Here is a 21,370-nt window from a genome sequence, read left to right on the forward strand (position 1 = left end):
CCTTTGGGCATGCTTACACAATCTTGAGAAAGGGAGAGAATGTCGCTCCCCATTCCAAGCACTTGCTCTTGGTTGCTCCATCTGAAACCCTGATGAGGGAAAGAGAAATGAAAGCTACTGCACTGCTGTGGGAGAAGGGAAATGATATAGAGGGCCTGGCAAACAGGGGTGGTCAATGGAACATCCTGCCACCATCAAAGCACTTTATTAATGATGAGTCTGTAATAACAGAAGGAGCTTTTACTATAAGTGAAAACAGCTCCTAACAAAATTTTATATATAGATATACATACAGATTCATACATATTTGCACAATATGATCTCAATTGTGTAAAATAAAGCATACAGGCAATGCACGAAAAATACTGGTTGTCACAAAAATATCGGTTGAGATTGGGATAATATTTTTCTTCTTTCTGCTTTCCTGTTATTTAATCCAAGTGCCTATAATAATCATATATCACTTTAATATCAAATGTTTATTTAAAATGTAAAAATGAATTTATTACAATTTAGCATATTTTACTTTTTAGCAAAAAGCGAAAGTGAGTATTCAAAACAGTTTGCCAATTTTTAAAATAGATAATAATTGGTCCTACAAAAGACTTTGATCATTGACCTGCTAATAAAGGTCGGTAATTAGTTACTAGGAAGAAACTTTCCAAATATTGGTGTGTGGAGCCTTACCCAGACTGATCTCTCTGGGTCAAATCCACTTGCATTTCTTTTAAGTATTCTGGTCAATTATAGGAAACCGGCAAATATAGAGTGGGGAGGGGTGTAAGGAGAGTAAAACCATTAATATCAGTAGGGTAGGCAAAGACACCATCTCAAAACTGCATTAAAAGACTGCAGAGTTTATGCCTGAACTAAATTGTCCGACCTATCTCACGCGTCCTGTGGTCCCCGAAAAAACCTCGTGGACAGCCCGGGGCAAGAACCTTGGTTGTAGGGATGTCAATACCCCTTCATTTTGGAAGGAGTCATTTTTTCAACTCAACCCCAAAATGCAAGACTCAGGAGGGCGTGGGTTTTCCTTTGGCCAAGGTGCTGCGAGTGGAATTTTAACTGTGACTTTTCTGTAAAGCTGCGGTGTTTAACTGCTGACATTGGTTCCAGTTGCTCTGCGGGGGTGGGGTAGGGTGGGGGTGTTTTGCGGTTCCTTTCACTGACCCAGGTTTCCAGGCCTTTCTGCCCTCTGAAACCCAAACCCGGCCCTAATGGGGGCGGGGAGGGGTTGGTAATCGGTGATTTCGGTGGGGATTGCAGAGAGGGGTGAGTGATGAAGATAAACAACATCCCCGCCCTCAAGACGCTGAGTCAGTGGTGACACGCGACACGTTTCAGGGGATCTGTAATCCTACCGACCTCCTCAGTAAAACTGCAGGTACTCAATCGCAAGAATCGGGGTCCCTCTCTCATGTTCCCGGAGCAAACCCACAAGCAAATCGGTTCGGGAAGATCTGGGCCAAGGGAGCCTTGGAGAGAGTGTGGGTGTTGGAATGTTATTTCTGGTAGAGTCTTTCTGGAGCCGGGGGGTAAGGGCAAAGATTGTGGACGCAGTGGGGTTTCCAGTCCATTCCGCCCTAATGCAGACACTTTTCACCACGCATCGCTAATCTTGAGTCAAGGCGGTAACTACTAGGTGGATGGATTTTTCCTTTGGTTTTGGTTGGGGTGGAGGATTAGAGAAAAGGCTGGGCGTGCAGACCGAAGAAACAGATTCTATGGGTTTTGTGGAGGATCTGTGGAACTGCCTGGCTTGTCAGAACACGAACGAAAATGGAGGATTCCTGGGAATGGGGTGTAGAGAAATAAAGATAAGGGAATAGGCTGTCGAACTTGTCAAACTCCCCACACCTAGGAATGGGAGGCGTCTGACACAGCCAAGGCAGGGCTGACGCCACCGGAAAAGGGTGTCTGGAAAGAAGGAGCTCAACGTGGAAAATCTTCATCCCCAGCTCCACAGCCTCCGGGCCCGGCCGCTCGCTCCCGCCCACCGTCCCGCGCGCTGCGCATGCGCGGATGGCCCCCTCAGGACCGCGGGGGCCGCGGCTGGGGCGCGCCGAGGTGGGGCGCGCGGCGCGGGCGGTACCTTAGTGCCTTGGTGGAAGTCGTCAATGGACTGCGAGCCCATGAAGGGGAACTGCATGTGCGTGTGCGTGTCGATGCCTCCGGGCAGGACGAGCTTGCCGGCGGCGTCGAGAACCCGCAGCCCCGCGGGCGCGCCGCCGGGGGGCAGCAGGTCACGCCCGAGCGCGCGCACCACGCCGTCCTCCACCAGCACGTCGGCCACCTGCGAGAAGTCGTCGTTGACCACGCGACCCCCGCGGATCAGGAGCCGCGTGGGCGCCGCCATGGCGGTGCGCGCGCGGGCTCCGGGCACTGGCGGAGTCCCCGCCGACGGTCCCCGGCTCGGGCTGCACTACCAAGTCTGGAGCGCGGCGGCCGGCGTCGGGATTTTGACCTGGGCCGGGTGCCGGCTCCACCCTCGGGGTGGGCAGAGCTGGAACCTAAAGGCCGGGTCAGAATAAAACGCGAGCCCCGCGCTCCTGTCGCCCTGTAGCGAGCGAAGGACATTTGTTTTCCATAAGAAAAGGCGCACTGGGGAAAGAAAGCCCCCTCATCTCTTCGCTTAGAGAGGGGTCTCTGTGCAAAAAGAGAAACAAACCACAGCCACCGGCAGCGGCAACAATAACTAGCCCCCTGCCACACCAGAACAGAACCAACTGACCTGGATTTCCTTTTAAATATTCTTTAACTATAAGAGGAACAAATCATAAGCGTGTGCAAGTTCAGAGTAAGATAGTAAAACTATTTGGAACTAAAACGACTTCGTATAAACTATTCTCCAGGTTTTAATGATGTTGACGGGTAGCCGCGACTTTTTTTTTTCTTTCTTTGAAACAGGCATGTAACTCAAGAACTAGGATTTTGGTCCCACCCTTTCCGTGAAACTAGTTCAGACGTCCTCATTAAACCTTTTATCCTCTTGCGTTCCTCAGTTTTCTCGTAATATAAAACTGAGATAATGCTTGTTCTTAACTTTCCCTCCAGATTTGCTTTGAGAAGCAAATATGAGGACGGATGTGAATGCAAATGTATAAAATGGGAAGCGCTAAACAAATTTACTGAACAAATATTCAGTTTGTAAGGCTGTAGTGGGAATTGCATGGCGGTTAAGTGAAAATAAGCAACATTCCTTCCCTCAAGAAGTCAAAGGACTTTTAAAAAATCCTACTTTAAAAAGGTGTGAAGAGTTTAGGGGAAAGAGTTTATTTCTGGCTTAGATTGAGAAGATTCACTAAGCTATTTGAACTAGAACATAGAGGCTCTGAATATCTAGATATGAGGGGTGTGGTGGTTTGAAGCTGTATGTACCCCAAAAAGATATATTCTAAAATACATTCCTGTGGGTGTTGACCCCTTCAATTAAGTAGTACCTTTTCACAAGGTTACTTCAGTTAAGATGTGAGGTGGGTCTTAATCCTCTTCCTGGAGTCATTTATATATGGAATGAATACAGAGAGAGAGAAAGCCATGGAAGCAAGAATATGAAATCAATGAAACCCAGACAAGAAAAGAGAAATCAGCAGATGCCACCATGTGCCTTGCCATGTGGCAGAAATGCCAAAGATTGCAGGCAACCAGTCTTCAAGAAAGCATTGCTAATAATGCCTTCATTTGGGCATTTTCTTGGCCTCAAACTGTAAGCTAATAAATTCCCATTGTTTAAGGGAACCCATTTCATGGCATCTGCTTTCAGCAGTCTAGGGAATGAAAACAACAGGTGAGAAGAAATGGTGTTCTAGCTAGAGGGGATGGGGTGGATAAAGGCACAAAGGAAGTGATGAATCTAAACTCCATTTGGTTAAGCTAGGAGGGATAGGGTCAGCTGAATTATGGGCATATCTTTACTTAGAGTAAGAAGAGGCAACACAGCAGGAGCAGTCAGAGGAAAAGGAAATCCAAGGGTACTGAGTGATAGCAGTGAGGCAGAATTCCAGGAAAGGCAATAGGCAGGCAGAGAATTGGCGAGTATAATGGATATTTGTTGTTATATTCTGTTACTTCTTTTGATAACAGTAAACTGGAGTTTCTTTGGAGGGAAACTCCCCCCTCCCCCCCCCCCTCGTCCCACTGCACTAGCTTTGGTGGAACTGATGCGACTTATGGCTCCTGGACTGGACTTCTCACCTAAGTCATAGCAGGGCTCAGTGATGGGCACTTGCCCCAAGCACACCAGTCATATCCAATGAGGGCAGTTCCCAAGGCTCTGCAGACAAGAAGCTTGTGCTTTCCCACTGGACTTGGATCTAGGGAGATATAAACAAGAGGCTCCTGGGAGCATCTAGACAATTCAAGGAAATAGCCTTTCTGTGAACAGAGCCAATACAGAGGAGACCAGGGAGGAAAGATGAGAGGAACTGGCTCCTCACTACATAGTTTGGGTTCCTGAACCCAACCATGTCTTCCACTTTTTGTTTAGTCAGATTTACTTTGAATCTTGTCACTTTTAACAGTCAACTAATGGAGACGTTTAGGTTTGGAGACGGGGTGATCACACATGCTCTTGGAGATGGCAATTTCAACGGTGGCATGCAAGATATTGCCAAATTTGAGTCTCAAATTACACAGACCTCAAGATAATTAAAAATGATGGGAAGCAGACTTGGCCCAATGGATAGGCATCTGCCTACCACATGGGAGGTCCGCGGTTCAACCCTGGGCCTCCTTGACCCGTGTGGAGCTGGCCCATGCGCAGTGCTGATGCGTGCAAGGAGTGCCCTGCCACGCAGGGGTGTCCCCCACGTAGGGGAGCCCCACATGCAAGGAGTGCGCCCTGTAAGGAGAGACGCCCAGCGCAAAAGAAAGTGCAGCCTGCCCCCGAATGGCGCCGCACACACGGAGAGCTGACACAGCAAGATGACACAACAAAAAAAGACACAGATTCCCCATGCAGCTGACAACAGAAGCAGACAAAGAACATGCAGCAAATGGACACAGAGAACAGACAACCTGGGGGGGGGGGGGGGGGGAGTGGCGGAAAGGGGAGAGAAATAAATCTTTAAAAAAAAAAAGATGATTAAAAATGAGAAAGCATCAATAAATTTAACATTCCACAGACCTATCAAACCAGGAAAAAGAAACTGGGAGGGCTGTGCAATTTGACATAAAGACCTTTATGTAAAGTGCAAGGAGTAATTACAAATACAGTGGAACTCTGAGAAGATGTAAAAGTAAGCAGCACTGAAGAAAACAAGATTGCATGTCAGTGCAGTTGTGACCTCGTTTCTGTCTGAATAATCATTTCAAAGGTTTATCTTAGATACTCTATTTTACAAAACACCCTGTAATATAAAACAAACTTCCCACATTTAATTAAACTTTTATTAGAAAGGAGGGCTTGTAGAAATGACTCGTTGAGATGTACCAGCAGCAACAGAAGAGGAGATTAAGGGATGTTGGCTCACAGAAGGGGTTTCCACTCCCCTGCCTAGTCATGATTCTCCCATTCGAGTTTGCGTATTGGGAGGCTGAGCTGGGCAAGCATGCTCAGTGGTGGTTTGTCCTCATTACACCTGTCCTCACTTTCCTTTTTTTCTCAGCCTCATTCAGCTACCTTGTTACTCAGACACCAGTGTCCTCAATTATCAGATTTGTATTATTGAGGCAGAGTGTTGGCACTGTGAGGAAGTGGGGAAGTAGGACAACTGCTCCTTTGCCTTCTTGCTGGGGAAGGAATCAGTTTGATTAACCAACATAGGAAGGTATGTCTGAGAAGGCATTCCTTGGAGGAGTATTTGCATTTTAAAGGATTATAAAGATTGTTGATGCTTAAACCAGGAAAGCACATCTGCTTTGAGTATAGGTAGGAGCAATGCGGCTGGAAGACCTTCCCCAGCCCTGACTGATAGATTGGAGGGTCAGAAAGGCCAGAGAAGCAAATGGATGACTTTCTTCACTGAGTGGCTTGGCTCTTATCAAAACTCTCAGGGTTCAGTCTCCTCAACTGAAAAGGAGCTGGTTGACTAGAGCTTCTGAGAGCTAGACTTGGCACTTTACAGTTTTTGTGATTCTGTGAACAAGAAACCCAACTAGAGAGTCCTAAAATTAAATTCTTGGATCACAAGTGAATTGGAAGACCATGTCGACCTTCTAGATTCAGGACTGTTTTGATTCTGCTCCCTGCTTTGGCAAGATGCTATGGAATGTAATGCCTGCAGTGATTTGTGGGATGATGCTTGGCATGATTAGTGTTAAAGCTCTTGAGCAGATCAACAGGGACAATTTTTTTTTGTAACTGTCACCAATAGCATCCATGAAAAGCAGGGAGGGCCATGCCTGACTTTATTGGGGAAGAGAGAGAGAACTGGCTCATTGCACAACTTCAGAGGGTGCTAATTTCTGAAGCACACCTCCTGGGCAGAGGTAGAAAATAGTTGACCTGGACAATAACGGCAGCAGTAGCTAAGATTTATTAAGCATTTACATCAAGTCATTTAAGAACTTTACATATACTAACTTATTTAATCTCTTAATACCCTGTTATTATCCCCATTTTACAGTCAATGAACTGGGATACAGAATGATTGAGTGATTTGATAAAGGCTGCATTCTATAAAAGGTAAGGGCAAGATTTAAGTCCAGGTTATCTGGCTCCAAATGCTTACTCACTACTTTATATTGCCTCTTGTAAATTTAGAACTATTTTATTGGTTATGATAAAAACATATTATGTTGAAATAGAAGTTATTTTAAATGTAGTTGAAAAGCTGCTAAATGTTCACATTTACCAACTGACTAAATGTTTCTTTACATCAGTGCTGATTTGGGACTCAAATAATGTGCTAAGGTAAAATTGTTTTACCCTTTTATAAGATGAGATACCCACAATTAATGTATTTGACACAACTGAGTAGTTGAGTTATTTTGCTATCTTTTTTAGCAAATGAGCTACTTAGTGGGATTGTAAAACTTTTTTCTACCTAAAATATTAATTGTAACTTAGTGTTTTTTATGTATCAGGTACTGTGCTTTTGGTAGATTAAAGATGACCACAAATTTTTTGCTATTTGTACTGTTGAGTAGAGTGTCTCTCTTCCTGTTGAATCTCAGTTGGCAGAAGTGACATTCTAAGACTTCTGAGAGTAGGTGATAAGCAGCTTTGCAGCTCATCAGGAAGCAAGGATCAAAGAATGAGTGCTCCAAGACACTGAGGCATCTTTTCTAAGTGCTCCTGGAATATTTAAAATATTGAGAAAAGACATGCTCTCAAAGTAGAGTTCATACACTTAGTCTCTGATCTCAACTAATTAAAAACAAACAATAAGAATTAGAAAACAAAATACCACCAACACTCAAAATTCCTTTATCTGAAAAATTAAAATGCAAAGAAAAGAAAAAAAAATCCTTTTATAAATTGCTTCCTTGGGTCAAAGAGAAAATCAAAACTGAAACTGCAGCACACCTAGAAAATAGTAATAGCAAGAACTAAAGCAGTGCTCAGAATTAAGCCCATACTTTAAATCTCATATTAATTATTACAAATAAAAACAAATGAATCAAGTGTCCCATTCAGTGAGTTAGGTAAAGAACCACCAAATAAACTTAAGGAAAGCAAAAAGGAAGAAATTTAATAAAGTGGTTAATAACTGAAAAAACAGAAAAAAATTAGAGTTACTAGAGAGACCAAAGCATAGTTCTTCAGAGGAAATAAATACACAATTTAAAAAAAAAGGGGGTGGGGGATCAACTGTTAGCTCTCAAGAAATTAAAGAAGCATGAACAAATAAGGCATAGTAAGGAGAAAAGTGTCATATATATATATAGAAAAGAAAGAGGTAACTGCTCAATTCTAGGCAAACAGAAAACTTGGAGGAAATGGATGATTTTTGAGCTCAGGTAAGATGCAAATCTACATGCCCCAGTCACCACGGAAGACACCAATGGAGCTGCCAAAGAGCTACTTGCACCCACCAGCCTCAGATAATTTCACTGATACTCTAAGGAACAAATTATTCCAATGCTATTTAAACTGTTCCTGAGCACAGAAAGAGGAAAGTTTCCAGATTCTTTTTAGGTCACCGGCATAAAATTGGTAACAAAACTCCTCAAAGATAGCACAAAAACAGCAAATGAGAGACTATCCTCATTGATGAATACAGATGCAAATATCCTGAATGACATATGAAACACAAACTAGCAATAAATTAAAATAATAATACACCATGACCAAGTAGAGTTTATTTCAGGAATGCAAAGATGGTTCAAAATTACAAAATATATTAATTCATCATATTAAAAGATATAAGGAGAAAAGTCATATGATCATCTCTATAGACATTGTAAAGGCATGTGATAAAATTCAACATGCATTTTTGATGAAAAATTTTTAGAAAAATAGGGATCAGTGGATACTTCCTTAACATGAATGACTCTATCTGAAACCCGTTAATTATCATCAATTTAACATTATTCTAGAAGAACTAGATAGTGCAACTAAATAACATAAAAAGAGGTATCAAATTGGAACAAAAGTTATATTATCATTTTCTGCAATAGACATAATTGTAAAGAGAAGATCCAAAAGAATTAACTGAAATACTATTTCAAATGACAAGAACATGGATTCAGGTGGCTGAATATAAAGTTAACATAAATAAATAATTACCCTTCATATATATACTAAAACCAGGTTAAATGATTAAATAGGACTCCATTAATAACGGTTACAAAAAAGGTGAAATTCCTAAGGAAAAACTTATACAAAATGTATGATATCTCTGTAAACTTTAAAAACACTTCTGAAGGAAATAAAAACACTTGAACAAATGACGGGCACTGTGACTTAGACAAAAAGCTTCAATGTGACAATGACATTAAATTTTCCAACTAGCTTTCCATTTAAAACTGCCAAAAAAGGGGGGGAGGGTCGTGGAATTCAACAAATTGATTCTAAAGTTCAAATTGAAAAATAAGCAAGAATATTTATAACTTATTTTAAAGCTATAGTGTAGAACTGGTTAAAAAAGAGAAAGGAAGATCAACTAAGAACAGAATTAGAGTCTAGAAATGTACTAAAACATACTAAAAATATGCAAATTTACTATTTGATAAAAGTGCCATTTCAAAGTAGTAGGGAAAGGATGGGTTATTTAATAAATAGGTTCAGGATTAATTAGATGGCCGTGTGGGGGAAAAAGTTGGAGCCATAAATTCAGGATAGACCAATGATTTAAATGTGAAACTCAAATAACAGAAATACCCTTTACTTTCAATATTTATGATTAGATACCACTTTTCGCCTTGAAAAATGGTGCAGAAAAGTATGTGTAGTATGCTTCACTTTTCATTGCCCTGGATGGCATTTCTATATAACAGCACATTTATGTATGTATATAGTAACTCCGGAGGGATATACAAGAATCTGGTATTGGTATCTGTCTCCTTGAAAGGGAACTAAAAAGATGACAGACAGGGCTAGGAGACAGAATTAACTTTTAAGCAGTAGGATTTATAATTCAATTTAAAAAATAATTAAAAACATGCCAGAAAACAAAAAATCCTATACATCATAGTACATTATAAGGATCTAAAAGAAGATTAATTTGGTAACCTGAATTCTGCTATTAGAATATTCTATAGGGATCTGAAGTGTATCTGAAAACAATATAAAAAAAGAACTAATTGAGTTACTGCATCTTACAAGAAGATACATCAATTAAGAGGCAGTTTTCTCAAAGGCGAAATAATACTCAGATCCTCAGGGATTCTGACCCTCAAGTACCGGTATAAGTACTGCTTTACTATAAAGTAATTAAGGAAGAATATCCTTTCCCCCCCTTTTTTCTTCTAGACATATTAAATATTATATGAATTATATGAATTGAATTTGTATATGTACCAAAATTCAACAAAAACAAAGAGCAACTTGGATTTAAAAAGTACCTCAAGGCAATACAAAAAAAAAGTCATTTTAATTTTTGATACATACTAAAACATTTTAGTCAGTTTTTCCTGACAGCATAACACAACAAATACACAAGACCTCAAACATGCTTTAAAATGACATTCAGCAAAGTATTTAAAATTTAATAAATAGCAATAGTCACACAAGTACATTTTTCATACTCAATCATTAAGCTACTAAAACAGACACTTAAGAATAAATAAACATAATTGACAATAAAAAAATATGCAGGATTTTCCAATTCACTCTACTTAAAGGGGGGTGTGTGATCCGAATGATTTCTTAATTTGCTCTTCTCCAACATGTAGCATGATCCCCCCACAATGAATAAAATATATTGAAAAAAATCTTAAAATAATGCAGTCTTTAAATACAACAAATAAATATGAAATCAGCAAAGCAATTTCAAGTTGTAATAAAAAAAAGAGCTATGGAAAAAGAAAAAATATAGTCATTGTGGTAGCAAATAATAGTATTAAAGTGATAGTGCTTGTGCACCAAACTCATCTGAGACCTTGATAAGATTGTAGTGCAAATCCCTAGGGTCTAATAGAAGCATAACCCTATATCAGGGGAAGACATTACCAGTTGGAATTTATCTTGTACAATTTTTGTACACGTTTTATAAAGTTCAAGATTTAATGCATAGAATATTTTCATCTGGTTAATTCCACTTAATTGACATGACAAAAAGAAATGACTTGGGATTTTACCATTTGGTTTGTACCATATTCGAGTATTAAAGTCAACATTAGAAAATCTATAAAAGTTTTGTTTTTGCCATTAATTTATCTATCTAAATTTCTTATCACTGTATGTTAAACATAAGAGAAAAATATTTAGAGAAATTATTTCTCTCCCTTTGACAGATTCATATTATGATGAAATCCAATATTATTCAGACAAATTTTATACAAATAAAAACACAGGCAAATATAAGGATTTTTTTTTGTACATTAACAACCTTAACATCTAGTATATTAAGTTACAAGATGTGTTGGCAAAAGCATAAAGGGTTCAATTGAAAGAAGATATTATTTGTACAAATAAACCGAAACCGGGATAAATAAACTGACAGTCAAATGAGTTTCAGCAGCCATATTTCTACCATGAACTACAGTACCAGGATAAAAACAATTAGAAATAAATGGAAGAACATTATTGAACATATGAACATATAATGTATTTGTAGCTGCTAAAATAGTAAACTCTACAAGTTCAGAGTTACAAGAAATATTTAATTTAACCATGCAGGCTAACACAGAAGAAGAAATCACCCTGCATCTTTTTTTTTTTTTAAACTAAAACTAGTTTTAATTGTAAAGTTACAAAACAATGAATAGATATTGCTCCAACTTGTATACAATCTCCCTTAGCTGAGTCATACCTAACAAAGTAACAAAGCCTCATCATCACTTGTTTCATTTTTAAGTGTTGCTTCTAAGCAAGTGTCTGGTATCTGGGCAGTGTGGACAATACCACAGCGCTCACAGGGGCCGTCTCGATTACTAGGCCTTACTCCAGGGCTTGTTGTACTATATGGTTGTCTAAATGCTTGTCCTTGATCTGCGGCAAGATCAAGAAGAGGTCTGGAACAGTCACTCCCATCAAAGTCTGAAGCTGCATCAGAAATTGGAATTAGCATTTCAACATCATCATCCTCTTCTCTTCCATTTGCCCCATTATCAAGTTGTCTCAAAGGACTCTGGTTCTGATTTACCGAGCTCGATCGCCCTAAAGTGAAACGTACCCAACGTAGCCCCTGGGTCATACGACTTAGTGCACTCGTGAGCTGGTGCCGTGCTGGACTCACACTTGGGGGTTCCACATTCGTCACATCCCTTCCATTATCTGTACTGCCACCTCGGGTACTCTGAGCTGAGGAACTGCCACATGCTCCTACTGTTGCTTCTACTGCTGTTGTGGGAGGGACTTTTGGGGGCAAAGGAGCTGCAACTCCACCAGATGCTCCTGCTGTATCTCTTCTCTCATTTTCTGTGTCTGTGTCATCAGACTCCACGGAAAACAAAGTTCTGTGATTTCTTTCAGGTTCTCTGCTGGTACTCTGACTGGGGACAACCTCATCTCCATCTGCTGAGACCAAAGCCAATGACCCTGAATGACGTGATCTTGCAAAATTAAAAATACGATTCCAAATGTTGCTGGATCTGCCTGCCATAGGAAGCCTGATTGAAGTAAATCCGAGCTGAGATCGTACAGCTAGCCTCAGGTTTTCCAAAACAGAGGCCTATAAAATAAAAGATCATAAGAGGGCTAAAAGCAAGGTATTAAGATGGAAAATAACCTTCTATTAAAAACATATGTAACAAAAGTTCCATTGCTCATTGTTAGGGCTGAGGAAGGATAAATTAAATTCTCTCATCTATAAAGGTTCACCCCACTACAGAATCTAATTTATAACCTGAATCATTGTTTAAGATTTTCTTGACACTTTATTTTATATATGCAACTTTAATATTTAATGCCAATTATAACAGCTATTGTGTTTTACAACTTCAAAGAACCTTTTTGTTCTAGTAAGCTAATCCTAAAGTATATCAAAGCTTGAAAATATATTCATTGCTACTTCTATAGCTACAAAGTTAAAAAGATCTCCAGCAAAATTCTCTAAATGAGGTGAAAACCAAGCCCTTTATTCTGTGTTGTTGTTATTTAAACAGAATAAATTAGACTTGATTTTCAAGGTAAAATATGTGAAAATTTTATTTCACAGATTTGGATCTCAAGGATTTGTCGAATGAATGGATACTGAGGATTTACTTATATTGTCACAAATAAAGGTGTTGATATATTTGCAAATTTGCCTAAGGAAAAAAACCAACACAATAAAGCAAAAATGCTAAAGAATTCTTTTTTTTTTTTTAAGCACTACACAGTGGTGCTGAGACTTTGGATTCCTTCTCAATCTTAAAGATTAATTTTTATTTTCTACAGTTTAGTGTTAAGCATAAATTATCATATCCCTAGTCTTTGAAAATAGGTGATCTTTAATTGATGTATGTGGAACAAAACTAGCTTACCCAGCTGAAAGAAAAGCATATTCTTTATTATGGATGAAATGAGTTTTGTTATTATTTTTATAAACTATAGCACTCATAAAAACAATCTTTAAGCGCCACCTAGTGGTAGTATACCTGTATACTAGTGAATACTAGTATACCAGTATTCAAAGTATTCAATTCTAACAGTATTCTGTTTGAAGTTTTCATCAACTGACACTTATTATTTAAAACACTGTATTTCTAGGAAACAATAGTGAACTGATAACTCTCCCCATCAAAAGATGATTCAGTTTCCCCTTATCAATACCAATGCTTCTTACCTTTCCCGTCACAGAAAAAAAGGGAGTAATTATCTTCATGATAATTATTGCATGCAGGCCTTTTGAATATAACCCCAGAATAAAATTCATGGGAAACTAAGAAGCTACGATCATAGGCATATTTCATAATCTAGACTTAGTAAAGCACAAATTGTCAATAAGAGCATACATGGATTTGTTAACGAACGAGTAAGATTATTCAACAATTAAGTAGAACTTAATAATAAACTTTAAAAAAAAGTGGTTCACATCCCTAATGAACTCCATAGGTTTGGTCCTCAACATTCCACTTTCAAGTCTAAGCCTGTGTGTGAGCACTATGTTGTTCTATCCAGCAATGAACTAAAGGCTCTTCAGATATCCTTGGATGTTATGAAGCTATTGCTTATCACTAATGCCTTCAGCACACTTGAATGCTGACTTTCACATTATACTCTCTCAGTGACATGAAGTTCTCTATTTAGTTTTAAAAGTTTTTAATTAAAAGATTGCCAATTTAATGTGAGAGTCTATAAGAGGATCTCATGAAAGTTTTAGAAATATTTTTATATACTTCAGTTTATGAAGTAAAAAGCATTCCTATTTTGAGATGGCAAATTAGATTGTTTTTCTTTTTAAAAACTGATATAGAAAATTGATAAAAAATTTTAAGGTCAAAAGTTTAATCTAAAAAAAATCTACAGTTCCAATATTTCAGCATGACATGTAAAAAAAAAAAAAAAAGAAAAAACAACAAAAATCTTGATTTGGGAAATGCAGAACAATTTTTTGAAAATCTAAAGAAACAATCACCTGCACACCAATGTATTTACCTCAAATTCCTGAAAAATAATAAAGAGAACTCTAGGATACTTGCAATCTAAAAAAAAAAAGTTTAATATCATTAACTATATTATAAAATTTAGTTTACCATTATAAATTTATTTTACTTTAAAATTTTGTTGAAGTGAAATTCTCTAACAAGAATAAATAATCCTAGAGAATGGGGTAGTCTCAGGGCTTGGGCATGGTGGGTGGTAGATAGTAGAGTAGGCAGATGGAATGGAATGAAATTAATGATGGTCTGATTTCCTACCTAAAAAGAAATCTTTCCTATAGCAATGCCAACAGTATAAAGAAATTACAGTTTAGGTTTTTCCTATTTTGCACATAAAAATCTAACCTGTAGAACTTTTAAATTATTTACTTAAGCAAATTAGACCCAGAGAAATATTTTAGAAGTAGAAATTCTCAGCAAAGATTTCCTAAAAGACTCTAATAAGGTGAAAGACTATAATGAGAATTTCATTTACCAAAAATGAAATTATCTTCAATTTTGAACAGAATTACATCATTGGCAAAATAATGCTTATCAGTTTTTCTTAACTCTAAGTGAATTTACATTTTAACTATAAATCCTTATGCCTACAATGAACCCCAGGTATTGAAAAAGGTTTAAAACTAATTGCTGAGAAATTTTAAAAATTCAGACACATTACTATTCAATCTTAAACCTTTTTCTAAATGTTCAGTTCAAGTAGAAAAATTGTTCCAAACTTTACTTTTGAATGTTAATGCACTCAACTATTCAGAACAGTAAAGTGCTTAAGAATCAAAATAGAAGTAATAAAGTACATTTTTGTATTTTGCAAGTATTTGTTAAAATACAATGTAAAAGTATTATAATTTCAGTCTTCTGTATACTTAATACTTAACTTGATTACAAAAATTCTGACTCAGTCATACTTCAGGGTCTTTGCTTTACCAATATATAGGTATAGATTTCATTTTAAGAAGTACTGATACAGAAATCATAAATTGCGATTTACCTGATTAGGTGAACAAACAGGAAAATCTTCAACTGGTGGAATTAAACCCTGGGCAATCAATTGTCCATAAGAGGGAGGTGCTTCTCTTCTTAACAATTCTGCTTCCACTCTTGACAACTGTGTTTCAAATGATCTTTGAGTAGAAAAGGGTTTGATAAAAGGGGTTATATTAAAAAAAAAGGCAAGCCAAAACATTGTTACTATTAAAATGATCTGAATCTTTGTATATTTGATCATTTTTAAAGCTTAGTCATTCAACCAACATTTACTCAATATCTATATTATCCCTACACTGGACATACAAATCTGTCCTCATAGGGCCTGGATCACTAAATTTCAATAAATCAGAAATTCCTGTAAAAAGTAAAAGGAGAGAGAAAGATACTAGATCTTTAAACCCCTACGGTTACAAGGGGCATCAGATTTTAGGTGGCAATATTTGAAAGCTGTTAGAAGACACTTTATTCATCAAGTTCAGTACATTTATTTTTCCAATAAGGAAAAGGATGAAAGGGGTCACCAAAACAGTTTCTGAAACAACTGGTTCTGAAGCTCAAGCAAGACCTTTGACTCTCCACGGTGCTCTTATCCTGCAGTCTGGCAAAAGGTTTTCTTGGCCATTTATATTTTCCCAAAGAAGAGATGCAGGAATGATTACTCTGACACTGTCATATCTGTATGCATCTATATTTTAGCTGCCTGGTAGGTAAAGTTCTTTCTTAAATTTATTATTCATAACCTTTCTGGGGCTGAAGGTCATAGTTTCCTAGAGGACCTCTCTGACATCAACTTCTCCCAGGTCTAATCCATCCTGCACCACAATGAAGAAGACTACTCTCCTTGAGGGTCAGCTCTGACAGTGGGACGACTCCTTTTCTCAAAAAAACCCTTTAACAGTTCACTTTTTATTGAACTGAGAACTCTAAGCGTGGCTCTCATGGAGCTCTATAACGTTGACAACAGCCTTGTGTTCCAGTCTTACCACATATTAGTCCTCCATATGCATCTTAGGTTCAGACAAACTGAACTATGTATGCTGACTCACTGAATAATGCTGGGCATTCCTACTTCTATTTATTCACCAAGCCTATTTTTTTCAACTACAATACCTTTTTCTACCCACATTCTATTCATTTTAAAGGTACATTTCCAATGGTACCTTTTCAATTAAATCTTCCATAACATATCCCTCCCTTTTGTCTTTCACAGCATTTTGTTTTACAGCTCTTACATTACATTTTTGTCTATTATTTTTACCTTATCCCACCCACTAGTGCCTTCCTCCTAATGAGATTATGCTGTATTAATCTTTCCATTCACTTGCCTGGTGTTTTGAACATGGCAGGTCTCAAATACCTGCAATTGTTGAATTAATATTTAAAAAAACACAGGTTAAAAAACAACTAGAGCTGTGGCTGGAAAAATTCCTATAAAACAGATTAACCTGAGAACAGGAACTAGTAAATACAGATTGGCTTTTCTTACCTCCTAACTTTATTTATTAGTTGTAATATGTCATCCTTTTGAGTACTGGCTTTTTGCACTAATTTTAACAATAATAAATAATGAAGAATATCCATTTCTAATCTACTATAGAATATAGATTGCCAATCACACTAAAGCACTTGTAAATATTTTGGCCAGTTTTTATTGTACAGAATATAACCACTATAGTTCTGTGTTGATACTGACCTTCGTTCAAACATCCTCAGAGAGTAAAGTTTACAAGTGCAACCCAATGCAATGACGAGTAACAGGCCACAGATAAGGCTCCCTATGACAGCTGCAGTTATGACTCTGGTAGGCACAATTACTGGGCAATTCTCCTCATCACTGCCATCACCACAGTCATCTTGAGAATCACACACCCAGCTTTCAAATACACAACGATTGTTTTTACAATGAAAGTTTCCTGGCTGGCAGAAAAAGCAGTTTTTTTCATCTGATCCATTTGGGCAATGATTCTGGTAGTTGCAGCGATCAGAACGAGGATAACAAACACCATTTCGGGAACAAGGAAATTCTTCCTTTTGGCACATGGTACAATTGATTTCATCCCTTCCGTTTGGGCAATGCCAATAGCCATCACAACGCTGTTGCTCAGTATAACAACCCCAGTTACCTCCACAGGGTATTTCCCATGGCAGACAGAAGCCATCTACTTGGTAGGTAGCATTAAATCCCCTTGCAGCATTCACTTTATCAGCACAAAAATGTACCCTTATCTGTCCAGAAGAAGAAACAACTGTAAGAGGTGCATGAGAATCAAAAGCAGTTAACACACGTAAAAGCTTGTGTGGATTCTCCTCTAATCCATCATATATTTTGACATAGTCACCATAACCAGTACCATCAAGTTTAAAGTCAGTGAAACGTAAAATGACTTTACGATGATCTCCAGTATCTATTAACCAGGTGCAATTGCTTCCAGGAGGATAAAAGTCTGGGTAATTAGGAGAATTAAAAGTACCATAAAAATATTTTAACCACTGTCCACAAGTTGGCACATCACAGTCTATCTCATCTCCTAAGTCGAGGCAGTCAATGTTTCCATCACATTTTAAAGATTCAGGAAGGCAAGTGTAAACTTTGGTAAACCGAGATAGACACTGAAACTGGTTGTAAGCGCAGGGTTGAAAAGAAGCAGCTGTTGGATTAGCTTCTTTGGCACAGATCTCTTCATCAGAACTATCTCCACATTCGTCCATGTTATTACATTTCCAGGCTTCTGGTATACACTTGCCATTACCACAACGAAACTGATCACAAGCACAGTTTGGTTCCTCAGATTTCCCTGGGAAGGGGATGAACGAGGAAGAGGGAGGCAGAGAAGGGAGGAGGAAAAAAACACACTCTTTGAAAGACATATAAATGCAAGTGATAATTTCATAAAAGCTAATATAATCTCAAGTATTGGAGTTTAAACATTTTTGTTTCAAAAAACAGGCTAAGTTCTAATGACAAATTAGTACTGGCATACTAATTACTCAATTCAATTTATTAAATGTTTATGTGTCCCATGAAGATCTCTGCATTTTGATCTAAATGGAGAAATGACCAATTCTGTCTTTGCAGAAAGCTATTTTTACTACAGGACATGTAGTAAAATGATAAAAGATTCATGAGCCAATAGAATAAATATACTGCCTAAGAATTTAAAATAACATTGTATAAACATCATTAAAACAATGTTATATATAAAATTTTAAGAAGAAAAATTTATTCATTTATTCACAATAATCACTCTGAAATCTTTTTTCCGTATTTTTCTCTAGACTTTATCCATTGCTCCTTATACAAAATATACACACACACTATTTTGCTATGTACATTATAGGATATTTTGCAAACCCATTACTTAAACTCAGACTTTTGCTAAGATTATCTCAAGATGAACTTTATACTGTTTTATAATGTATCATATAAAACAGTATTTGTAGTTTATAATTTCTATTTTAGCACAAGTGCAAAAAATTTTTCAAAATAAAAGGGAGAGAAAAAAATTCTCCTAAATATATAATATATACTAGTATACACATCTCTTAGTATATGATCCTAAGTATATAATAATAATAAAGTAAGAAAAGAAAACAATAGAGGCCTAGAGTCACCAAATTTTAACAATGTTGGGCTAATACTTATTTTCTCCACTACAACCTATTTACAGGTAAATAGGTGACAGAAAATGTGCTTCAGAAGCTAAAAAACATTACAAAGAAAAAAGAAGAAAAAGTAGCTAATGTTTGCTAAAGAAGAACATGTAACTTCAAGATATAAAATAGGTTTTAGCAAAAAACATAACTCTAATGCTCTGAATTATTCACATTTATATGATTTGCTCATTCATTTTGAATAGTTCAATAACAGTAAAAGAAGACTTTTCTTCTTTGGAGACAATGAGGGTAAAATGGGACATGCTTTTTCTCTCAAGGTTTAAAAACAATGATCACACAAAAATATATTCTGAAGTCACTTTCAGGATATGGGTAAGCACTTGAGAGAGAACAATTATTTTTAAAACAAACAAACTTAAGATGTTTAAAAAGAAAGAAACTGACCTTAGTTTATAAAATTCATTATTTAATTAGGATTATACAAAACACCCTTTGAGACCTAGGTTTAAGGACTACATCTTCAATCTCAGGTCCCTTAAGAACCTGATTGTCTAGAAGATTAGCTCAAAGTGACTAAGCAGTAATACTATAAACTTCTTCTGCTCAGAATCTTTTTTTCTTATTTAAAAACATACCTGAAAAATATGCCAGTCTGAAACCCTTTCTAGAGATGCTGCCATCTGAATGGAATCTGATCCAGATGTGGTCTTGTGTGGAAATGTATGGTGGTGGAATTGTGGAACCACAAGCTCTGTAACTTTCAATATTCTTGTATGTTTCTATCGTCAGCCAGTCCAAACTGCATCTTCTGGACCCTTGAATATCAAAATCCTGAAAACTACAAATAAAAAGATAGGAAGGCTATTTTAACAAGGTAATTTTTGGGAAAAAAATCCATAATACAAAGTAAATGAAGACATATATAAGTTTCAATATTCATTGATTCTTCTGGGTTTCCCAGAATACAACCATATCATTAGTAAATAATAAGACTGCTTCTTTGTTCCTAATTTATATATATGTAGCTCTTTCCCACATCCCAGAACAATACTTCTTTTTCATAAATAATACTGGACACCAAAATAATATTAAAAAACAGGTGATGGTAGGCGCTTTTCTTTTTCTTCGGGGGGTGTGTGTGTTTAGGAAAGACTATAACAAATTCAGAACATCCTAAATTGTTCTATGTTGAAACTGGAAACACCATCCTGTAATCTGATGAACTGAAGTACAGGCACAGATATTCAATCCTTCTTTTAGACTAGACTGGTTCATCTACCTGCTTAGTGTAAAGTTTGTAAGCTTACATCTTCAGGAGAGTAAATAGCACAAATCTGAGCATAGTAAAAAAATAAAAAATGGACTAATTTTTTTTCAATGAAAAGTCCCTCAATTTGAAGGTAGTTTTAAATAGATATCACTTTATAGCTAAACATTAAATCTTCATAAATTATGGATATGAGTAAAAAGCAAAGAAGCAGAAAAATAAAAACACATACAAAATTAGGCACTGCTTATGAAAAAGGAGAAACCAAAATATGATTTTCCTGGATCTGTACAAATCTTACCAAAAAATGAAGATCTGATTTTATCTCCTTGCCTTTGCCTTAAACAAGTGATAATTAAGTCTAATTTAACACAGAATTATATGAGGTTATTTCCTTCTTAATATTCTGAATAACAGTAAAAAAGGCTGATAATTTGATTATTTTGGTTTTTTTTTACTATTATGAACAAGGCTTTGAAGTAGCCTCACACATATATCTCCATAATTACCACAGTAAAATATTATATATATATATTTTTAATTAACGATTTTATTTTATTTTTAAGATTTATTCATTTAATTATTTCTCTCCCCTTTCCCTCTCCCTCCCACCCCGGTTGTCTGTTCTGTGTCCACTTGCTGTATCCTCCCTGTCAGCTTCTGTTGTTGTCAGCAGCATGGGAATCTGAGCTTTCCCCCATTGCGTCATCTTGTGTCAGTTCTCCATGTGTGCGGCTGCACTTTCTTTCACGCTGGGTGCCGCCCCCTCCCCCACGCGGGGACACCCCTGCATGGCAGGGCACTCCCCGCACGCATCAGCACCGCGCATGGACCAGCTGCACACGAGTCAAGGAGGCCCGGGGTCTGAACTGCGGAACCCCCATGTGGTAGACGGAGGCCCTAACCACTGGGCCAAGTCCGCTGCCCAAAAATATTATATATTAAAAGCTATTGGAGCACACTGAAAAAGTACTTAGAGAAAAATTTACGACTTTAAATGCACTGATTTAAAACTGATTTCCTCTTTAATACAGGAGTTATCCAGGAATATGATTCCAAACATATGGGGTTTGTTATACTTTTCCCAACTTATTGTTGGTTTTTTTTTTAAAGATTTATTTATTTATCCCTGCCCCTTGCAGCTTGTTTTTTGCTGTCTGTTCTCTGTGTCCATTCGTTGCATGTTTATTCTGTGTTTGCTTGTCTCCCTTTGTTGCGTCATCTTGCTGTGTCAGCTCTCCATGGCACATGGACAGCTTGCCTTCATAGGGAGGCCCCAGGACACAAATCCAGGGCCTCCCACATGGTAGGCGGGAGCCCAACTGATTGAGCCATAGCCGCTTCCCAGTTGTTGGTTTTTAATTT

The 21,370-nt window shown here is 37.4% G+C and overlaps 2 protein-coding genes and 1 long non-coding RNA gene across 6 annotated transcripts in view; 1 reads left to right on the top strand and 2 right to left on the bottom strand.

Moving 5' to 3' along the window:
- DPYS (dihydropyrimidinase) overlaps positions 1–2,561 on the bottom strand; it is a 110,136-nt gene extending 107,575 nt beyond the window's left edge. For both annotated transcript variants that reach the window (XM_012524764.4, XM_004457556.3), the window contains exon 1: positions 2,096–2,561. In XM_012524764.4, coding sequence (XP_012380218.1) covers positions 2,096–2,359 — 264 coding nt within the window. In that variant the 5' untranslated portion in view covers positions 2,360–2,561. The remainder of the gene's footprint in view (positions 1–2,095) is intronic.
- LOC105746027 (uncharacterized) lies at positions 1,170–12,841 on the top strand. 2 transcript variants are annotated; one of them, XR_011645677.1, is made up of 4 exons: positions 1,174–1,387; positions 6,570–6,628; positions 12,023–12,258; positions 12,708–12,841. It is a non-coding gene; the product is annotated as an uncharacterized lncRNA (long non-coding RNA). The 2 variants fall into 2 exon arrangements; XR_001118561.4 differs by having other exon boundaries at positions 1,170–1,387; positions 12,023–12,841.
- LRP12 (LDL receptor related protein 12) overlaps positions 8,228–21,370 on the bottom strand; it is a 71,335-nt gene continuing 58,192 nt past the window's right edge. For both annotated transcript variants that reach the window (XM_004457558.5, XM_004457557.5), the window contains 4 exons: positions 19,374–19,576; positions 16,817–17,918; positions 15,125–15,257; positions 8,228–12,221 (listed from right to left, as the gene is read on the bottom strand). In XM_004457558.5, the coding sequence (XP_004457615.1) occupies positions 11,361–12,221; positions 15,125–15,257; positions 16,817–17,918; positions 19,374–19,576 (2,299 nt within the window). In that variant the 3' untranslated portion in view covers positions 8,228–11,360. The remainder of the gene's footprint in view (positions 12,222–15,124; positions 15,258–16,816; positions 17,919–19,373; positions 19,577–21,370) is intronic.

Source organism: Dasypus novemcinctus, chromosome 14 (genome assembly GCF_030445035.2).
Source record: "Dasypus novemcinctus isolate mDasNov1 chromosome 14, mDasNov1.1.hap2, whole genome shotgun sequence".
In the NCBI taxonomy this organism is placed as follows: domain Eukaryota; kingdom Metazoa; phylum Chordata; class Mammalia; order Cingulata; family Dasypodidae; genus Dasypus; species Dasypus novemcinctus.